The following is a 9,197-nucleotide window of genomic DNA, read 5'->3' as shown; positions in this document are numbered from 1 at the left end:
AAGGAAGTTTTTTTTTCATGGACCCGATTTTAACATGTAAATTGGAATTATTTCACATGCTTTAACTGTTTAACATTTTGCACAGTAACCTCTTTTGTCAAAATTCTGAAATTTTTGCAATTTTTAAAAAAATTATTGGTTACTTCTAAGGGTGAGTTCACACGTAGCGGTTTAATTGCGTTTTTAATGCATTTTGAAACTAATTACGACAGCTTAGGAGAGGTGATTTGCCTTATTTCATTACTGTTAACATTTGCGTTTACAAAATGCAATATAAAGGCCACGTTAATGCATGTGTTAACATTGCATTTACTATACGTTTTGTAAATTCAAATGTTAACAGTAATGTAATTAGGCAAATAACCTCTCCTCAGCTGTTGTAATAGGTTTCAATATGCATTAAAAACGCAACATGTTAAATCCCAAATTAACAGTAGTGTCCACTCCTGCATATGACTCCCTCACATGGTTTATGTCCTCTCCTGCATATAGCCCCTCACGTCGGTTGCTTGTGTCTATGTGGATTTGAGACATTTGCAACAAAAAGTCTCAAAAAGAAGCCAGAATTTGCGCCTGCCAGGATAGGAAAAACTGAACATGTATCACAAGTGAAAAGACAAGATCATACATAAGGCGCAAAAAAGAGCCGCAAAATGTCTCTAAAATTCACCTCAGAGAGACAAAACTATGATACATGTGGCCCACTGTGTCTCTGGTGCTGTAGCAGGGGCTCTACCTCACTGTGTCTCTGGTGCTGTAGCAGGGGCTCTACCTCACTGTGTCACTGGTGCTGTAGCTCCAACTCACTGGGGCTCATTTACTAAGGGTCCGAATTGTGCATTTTCGTCGGGTTTCCCGAATATTTCCGAACTGCCCAGGGATTTTGGCGCACGCGATCGGATTGTGGCACATCGGCACCGGCTTTCACGCGACAGTAATGGGGGGGGGGGCGTGGTCGTCGGAAAACCCGACGGATTCATAAAAACCGCGAGAATTGAAAAAAAAAAATTGTGTCACAAGAACAGAACTCACATACACCGGGAAGAAGCAGGTGAACTCCGGCGGACTTCAGCGCAGCAGCGACACCTGGTGGATATCGGGCGCACGGACCTTAGTGAATCCCTGGCTCACGACTGGACCAGGTAAGTAAATGTGCCCCACTGTGTCTCTACCTCACTACAGCGCCAGTGACACAGTGAGGTAGAGCCTAATATGTGCAGATTTGTAGAATGGCTGCAGATTACCGCTGGGGTAAATCCCAGAGCCATTGCAATATGCGCAGAGAAACTTGAATTGTGTTTTGAAACACAACTCAGCGGCAGCCTTTCTACTGAACCACTTGCAATCAGTAACAAGCACCTCGTGATTTGCATGTGAACGCAGAATCCCAAGTTGCTAGTGTCCTGGCCTTTTTGCAGTGTCAGCTCGTGGGAGCTGTCACTTTTCCCGGGACTACAATAAACAGTAATGGCCCTTTAGACTGTTGCTGAGAATTCTACATCCTTGAGCTAGATCTTTTGTAGAAGTGAAAGGGTGAATACCAATGGGCTCAAACATCAATTGGGTGTAAATGGCGTAGTGGGTTCACAATCTCAGTGTTCTATCTGTGAAAATGAACATTGATGAAAAATGGATGTGTGTAGTAGCCATCAGATCCCTTCCCACATATGAGGCAACCAGCAGCTGCTGTATACCGTATGTAAATGTTCACGCAGTATGTGTAGCCCTCAGGGCGTGATCCCACTTTGTGTCCGGTCGGGCAGTGTCCTTCAGTTCTTTGCCCTTTTGCTGGTTCTGTGATTGCAGCACAGAACAAAGTGTGACTTGTGCAGAGATCACAGGTTACCCACAGAAAGCTTCAGCTAACTCACACATTTACAGCCCAGAAGCCTTACATCTTCTCATGGCCCTCTTGGTCCTTACATTTCTCCTGTGGCCCCTCTTCCAGGGAACCCTGGGATCAGGTGAAGCAGTGCCTATTGTTTGAACCACTTCTGCGATTTGGAGGGGTTAGCTGGTAATAGAGTGGGCAATGCTGTAACTACTTAGGATCTCAGTACACTAGTTTTAGTGACAATGGAAACATTGACTAATTATTGCTGTGAAAATACATCATTGCCTGCTACTGTACAGAAGGACTGAAATCACAGGTATGTTCATTGTTTTATAAAGATATCTATAAAGTGTGACTTATGCTTTTCACAGACGAGATGGGCAGTCACCCTCTTGTGGAGACAAAATATGGAAAACTGCAGGGGAAGATGCTGACCGTCAAGGAGACAAACAGAACCGTCCATGCCTTTTATGGAGTCCCTTTTGCCAAACCTCCAGTGGGTTCATTACGATTCGCAGCCCCAGAAACCCCTGAGTCCTGGATCTCACAACGAGAGGCCCAAGAACATGCCCCCTTGTGAGTTATCACTAGTCACATTGATTTTCCTCCAAACCATTGTGACCATTTTATCATGTTTATTGGAAGAGAGATTATGCAATTTGCTATTGTGCTGTACATACAAACGTACATACAAACAAGACATCAACTCAGATTTTTTAAGAATTCTCCAATTTCAGATGTCTTCAAAGTCACCATACCCTGAAGCAAATGACAAGTTTCTTTGAAGTTCCCCTGCAGTTACCTCGATTGTCAGAAGACTGTCTGTACCTTAATATCTTTACCCCAGCCGAAAGAGAAAAAGATTCCAAACTGCCTGTGAGTAACTTGTAAATGTAATTTCCCCAACCTTTAGAGCACTATAGACAGTAGTGACCCAGGTCTTGATGGCTATAAGGTGAAGCTGATAAAGTTTCTAAAAACTCTTTACAGACAGTAACTAAACAGACCTATCTCCTTATGGAGATGAATTTTCAAGTAAAATATTCTCTAGGTAGGAAAGAGTTAATCAATAGCTTCTGATCATTTCTAATTGCTGTGTATGAATCTGAAAAAGCTTTCAGAAACACTACTTATTGCAGGAGAAGAAATGAGCAAAAATGGGATAAAGAATTATTTTCTGTAATGAAGTATATTACAAACTTTACTATAACAATAAAAATGTCAATGGTTTAGCTAGGCTTTAAATTAAATCCATTGTGACCTATGACTGACAACTTTCCAGCTTTTCCACAGTTCTCTTATAGGACCTGCATTTCTCTGATTGTATTGAGTCTAAACATTAAGACATTACTGTTATGTGTTTTATTCTGTAACTTTGTCCCTGTCTTTTCAGGTCATGGTATTTATCCATGGAGGAGGTTTAAGATTTGGGGGAGCAGGTATGTTCGAGGGGTCAGCACTAAGTGCCTTTGAAAATGTAGTTGTTGTATCAATCCAGTACAGGCTAGGCTTCCTAGGATTTTTTAGGTAAGTGATTAATATGGCTGCATTGTAAAGATGTAGGCAATGATGTGAAGATGAGTGCTCTGAGACATATTTTTTGGAGTATTGAAAATCAAAATAAGAGTAATCACAGGAGAAATGCAATAACCTGACAGACCAATAGGTGGCGATCAACACAAACAAGGGATAGCAAAAACAAAGGCTGGCTATGATTTACAGCGCCATCTAGAGGCTGAGGCCTGGTTTTCCTCTATTGTTTCAAATGCAAGAAATCTACAGCTTTAGCTTTAAATCGGTTTTCCAGGCGTAGGTCATTAATAGGTAAACAGTAAAGGTGCAACATTCAGCACCACCGTTGATCAGCTTGGTCTGTAGTGTCCACTGAGCTGGGATGGCATCTACACTATAAATGGAGTTGTCTGTTTTCTGCTCTGTAGTGATGCCAGGCAACCCTGCAGTCACCGATCAATGGATAGGTAAGCCTGGAAATTCCCTTCAGTCAGTAGCAGCAGGATTGTGAAAAATTGATTTATATTTCAGGATTGTAGCAATGTGCCTGGAATTGTATCTTTGAACTGGTTTGTTGTGAGAATTCTGAATGAAACTGCTGCATGGTCAGCACAGAGTTGGGGGGCACCTTAATGCAGAGTTGTGAGGGAACACCCCTAGTTCACCAAGTCCAGCTACAATCTTGGAATACAAATGCTTTTTCCAGAGTACCGATGCTGCTAACAACATACACAAAGATAAAGTTAAAGGGGTTGTCTGACTGTAATAAAAATTTACGTACTGGGCTGGGTAGGGCTTGTTTTTTTTAAAAAAAAAAGTGTATTATTCACCTCCTCCGTTGCTCCCAGAGTCCAGCGCCGCAGTTGGTTAGAGTAATGCCCCTTTCTGTAATTTCTGCACCGACTACTTTCAGGTGGCGGAGGACACTGGGTGAGCCAGAGCAGGTGAGAACACGTTTATTTATTTATTTTTTTAAAAAAACCCTCCTCAGCCCCAGAACATACATTTTTATTACAGTCAGACAACCCTTTTAACCAAATCTCTTGGGCCAACACCTAATAAACTGTAATATTTCTATTTAATTTGCTTTTTTTATGTAATATCACTTTGCAATGTAATTTCAGATTCACTACACCTGTAAATAACCATTATTTCATGCCTACTGATTGTTGATTAAACATCATAACACCATCTAGCACCGGTGATGAAGAAGCCCCTGGAAACTATGGATTCATGGATCAGGTTGCTGCTCTCAAGTGGATACAGGAGAACATCATGAATTTTGGTGGTGACTCAAATTTAGTTACCATATTTGGTGAATCCGCTGGTGGAATCAGTGTCTCCGTCCTGGTAAGCTCCACTAGCCGTGATATTAAAGGGAATCTGTTACCACATTTTTCATAAATACAGCTAGTGACAAGTTCTCATAGAGACCTAGTAACTAACTGACACTGTTTTAGCTAAAAATTGTTTCCTCTAAATCCCCATAACTCAACTTTAGTTTATATTACCTGGAATCAGAGGGAGGATGTCCTGCTCGGCCGACCCCTCCCATCTAATCCTCCCCATGTCCCATGCCTCTTCTCAGCATGTCGTGTGACCCTGGTGATGTCATATTAGGTCCTGTTACATTTGCAACATCTACTAGTGATTGGAAGTGTGGATCTTCTTAGTGAGCGGATTCATTAGGCTCTAATCACTAAGAAGAGCCGGCTCTTCTGGCTCCTAAACGGCTCCCTATTAAATATATGATACGGAGCTGCAGTCTAGTCAGTCACCACACTCCTCACTACTTTTAACCGACTTTTAATATGCAAGTCTAGGTTACATGTTAAACCTTAATTGCCCAAATGAACTGATGCTAATCCAATGCAAACAGAAAGTAAAGTGTCAGTAAAATTAAAGGATACTTGTTACATAGCTGTTACAATAATTAACTGTTATCCTGCTTTTTTAGGTCACTTTTTTAACACCTTAAGAAGGTTTTATCGTTCATTTCCCGCTCTCTACCTTTAAAAATGTATAACATTTTAATTTGACATGTACAGAGCTGTGTTAGGGCTTATTTTATGCGTAACAGATTTTACATCTCAATGGGGCACATTTACTTACCCGTCCCGCCGCCGATCCGGAATGTCAGACGAGGATTCGGAGCTGCCGCGATTCACTAAGATTGTGCGTCCAATTTCCTGCATGTGTCGCTTCCCCGCTGAGGTTTGTTCGATTCAGTCAGGTTGTCCGACGGCCATGCCCCGGGATTTGTGTCACATGAAAGCCAGCACCGATGCGCCACAATCCAATCGCGTGCACCAAAAACCCGGGGCAATTCAGCGCAAAATGGAAAAATTTGGGAAACCCGACAAAAATGCGTCCGACGGACCCTTAGTAAATGTGCCCCATTGACTTTAGTTATTATTCCATGCTGTGTACTGGGAAGCTGGAAAAAATTCCATATGTGGTGAAATTGGCAAAAAAAATGCATTTGCGTCACTTTCTTGAGGGTTCAGTTTTCAAGACATTCACTGTGCGTTCCAAATAATACCTCTGCTTTATTCTTTGGTTCGGTGCGATTACGATGATACCAAATGTATATTCCGTATACACTCAAGTACCTCTGCTTTATTCTTTGGTTCGGTGCGATTACGATGATACCAAATGTATATTCCGTATATACTCAAGTATATACTCAAGTATAAGCTGACTTGAGTAAAAGCCTAGGGTGGGAAATGCATTGGTCACAGCCTCCCAGTATATAGCCAGCAAGCCCCTGTAGTATTTAGCCTGCCAGCACCCTGTAGTATATAGCCAGCCCCCTGTAGTATATAGCTTGCCAGCCCCCTGTAGTATATAGCCAGCCCCCAGTAGTATATAGTCAGCCAGCCCCCTGTACTATATAGTCAGCCAGCCCCCAGTAGTATATAGTCAGCAAGCCCCCAGTAGTATATAGCCAGCCCCCAGTAGTATATAGCCAGCTCCCAGTAGTATATAGCCAGCCCCCAGTAGTATATAGCCTACCAGCCCCCAGTAGTATATAGCCTGCCAGCCCCCAGTAGTGTATAGCCTGCCAGCCCCTAGTAGTATATAGCCTAAACCCATGTAGTATATGGCCAGCCAGCCCCCAGTAGTATATAGCCAACCAGCGCCCAGTAGTATATAGCCTTCCAGCCCCCAGTAATATATAGGCAGCCAGCTCCAGTAGTATATAGGCAGCCAGCCCCCAGTAGTATATAGCCAGACATCCACCTTAAGTATACAGCCAGCCACCCCCCTTAAGTATACAGCCAGCCCCCCCCCCCAGTAGTATAAAGCTGGCCAGCCCCCAGTAGTATATAGCCGTACAGCCCCAGTAGTATATAGCCAGCCAGCCCCCAGTAGTATATAGCTAGCCAGCGCCCAGTAGTATATAGCCTGCCAGCCCCCAGTAGTATATAGGCAGCCAGCCCCCAGTAGTGTATAGGCAAGCCAGCCCCAGTAGTATATAGGCAGCCAGCCCCCAGTAGTATATAGCCAGCCTGCCCCCAGTAGTATATAGCCAGACAGCCACCTTAAGTATACAACCAGCCACCCCCCATAGTATAGCCGTACAGCCCCCAGTAGTATATAGCCAGCCAGCCCCCCGTAGTATATAGCTAGCCAGCGCCCAGTAGTATATAGCCTGCCAGCCCCCAGTAGTATATAGGCAGCCAGCCCCCAGTAGTGTATAGGCAAGCCAGCCCCCAGTAGTATATAGGCAGCCAGCCCCAGTAGTATATAGGCAGCCAGCCCCCAGTAGTATATAGCCAGCCTGCCCCCAGTAGTATACAGCCAGCCCGCCCCCTTAAGTATACAGCCAGCCCCCTTTACTCTACAGCCAGCCCCCTTTAGTATATATCGAGCCCGCATAAAAAATAAACTTACATACTCACCTTCCGGCGTCCTCAACGCTTGTCGCAGGTCCTCTTCTGTCTTCTTTCAGCCATCTGAGATGTGTCCATGCGATCTGCCAGCCAGCGCATACTATGATGTCACCAGCGGCCGCATCCGCGTCTCTGCTGGCTGTTACAGTGGAAAGAAGACAGAAAGGACCTGCGACGGGCATGGGGAAGCCGCGACGAACATCAGGGACGCCGGAAAGTGAGTATATAATTTTATTTTATTGAATTGTGTATATGCCGTGGTGAGATTTTTCAGCACATTTTTTGTGCTGAGAAACTCGCTTATACACAAGTATATACGGTAGGTTTTATTGTGTTTCAATACATTTTCAAAAATGAAACTAATGTGTACGGAAAAAAAAGTTATTTTGCCATCTTCTGACGCTAATAACTTTTATACTTCAGTGTACGGAGGTGTCTTTTTTGCGAAATGAGCTGACATCTCCATTGCTACCATTTTGAGGACTGTGCGACCTTTAGCTCACTTTTTATTGCATTTTATGTGATGTAAAATGGTGTAAAAGTAGCTTTTCGTAAATTATAGGTTTGTGCCTGCAATAACCGTTTTGATACTTTGTTAGGTTAGGCATTTTGAAACATAACAATACCTAACGTATTTTTTATTTTTTATTGTTTATTATGTTTTATATCAGTTCTAGGGAAAGGGGATTGATTTCAATTTTTATATAGCATTTTTACACAGTATTCATTACTATGAGTCACTGGGTCTTTGTAACGAAACTGCAGATGCCATGCAGCCTCGGTTCTGACAATCGATCGCCGTTCCCCAATGACGTCCTGTAACCAATATGGCGGCACCTATTGCGGGTGTTAGCGGTATGTGTTTGCTGCAATATGTAACAAACCCCCACCTCTGTACATGTACCATGCAGAGCGTGAAAGGGTGAAATTTATTTTAAAATCAGAAGCTATAACATATGGGATACAGATCCCATTAAACATGCATCACCCCTTTATCCATTATACATTACATTTTCTTTTTACATTTAATGGAACAATAAAGCAGATGTTCAATAGATAATATGACTGTCCGACTGATATTCTATGACTAATGTCAGAGTATAGTTGGTTGCTCTTTCTTGTATCATCCATGATCTCATTGTTTTATTTTTGATGACCAAAGATGATGTCCCCAATGGCAAGAGGTTTATTCCACCGAGCCATTGCTGAGAGTGGAGTCGCCCTAATTCCAGATCTGATGGCAGATAATACCAAAGATTTCTCCTTTATCAAGAAGGTACTGTAAGTTTTCTGCATGTGACATAATTTTCCAAAGACAGCCACCCAAACACTTTGACATCTAATAGTCAGTAGATAGTTAGCACTTTTATAGATGTCACTGCTGCTCTCTAGTGAATGGATAGGCTATATTCTCAGTGATGTCACGGCTGCTCTCTAGTGAATGGATGGGCTGTATTCTCACTGATGTCACTGCTGCTCTCTAGTGAATGGATAGGCTGTATTCTCAGTGATGTCACGGCTGCTCTCTAGTGAATGGATGGGCTGTATTCTCAGTGATGTCACCGCTGCTCTCTAGTGTATGGATAGGCTGTATTCTCAGGGATGTCACTGCTGCTCTCTAGTGTATGGATATGCTGCACTCTCAGTGATGTCACTGCTGCTCTCTAGTGATGGATAGGCTGTATTCTCAGGGATGTCACTACTGCTCTCTAGTGTATAGACCGGCTGTATTCTCAGTGATGTCACTGCTGCTCTCTAGTGAATGGATAGGCTGTATTTTCAGTGATGTCACTGCTGCTCTCTAGTGTTGGATAGGCTGTATTCTCAGTGATGTCACTGCTGCTCTCTAGTGTTGGATAGGCTGTATTCTCAGTGATGTCACTGCTGCTCTCTAGTGTATAGACCGGCTGTATTCTCAGTGATGTCACTGCTGCTCTCTAGTGAATGGATAGGCT

At 43.1% G+C, this 9,197-nt stretch overlaps 1 protein-coding gene across 1 annotated transcript in view; it reads left to right on the top strand.

Moving 5' to 3' along the window:
- The first annotated feature begins 1,806 nt into the window (after nt 1-1,806).
- Nucleotides 1,807-9,197, top strand: part of LOC140070464 (pyrethroid hydrolase Ces2e-like) — a 30,460-nt gene continuing 23,069 nt past the window's right edge. Inside the window, exons 1-6 of the mRNA XM_072117016.1 lie at nt 1,807-1,964; nt 2,206-2,410; nt 2,572-2,710; nt 3,228-3,361; nt 4,543-4,696; nt 8,405-8,518. Coding sequence (XP_071973117.1) covers nt 1,904-1,964; nt 2,206-2,410; nt 2,572-2,710; nt 3,228-3,361; nt 4,543-4,696; nt 8,405-8,518 — 807 coding nt within the window. The 5' untranslated portion in view covers nt 1,807-1,903. The remainder of the gene's footprint in view (nt 1,965-2,205; nt 2,411-2,571; nt 2,711-3,227; nt 3,362-4,542; nt 4,697-8,404; nt 8,519-9,197) is intronic.

Source organism: Engystomops pustulosus, chromosome 7, assembly GCF_040894005.1.
Source record: "Engystomops pustulosus chromosome 7, aEngPut4.maternal, whole genome shotgun sequence".
NCBI classification, from domain to species: domain Eukaryota; kingdom Metazoa; phylum Chordata; class Amphibia; order Anura; family Leptodactylidae; genus Engystomops; species Engystomops pustulosus.
This window is presented reverse-complemented; position numbering and strand designations above follow the sequence as displayed.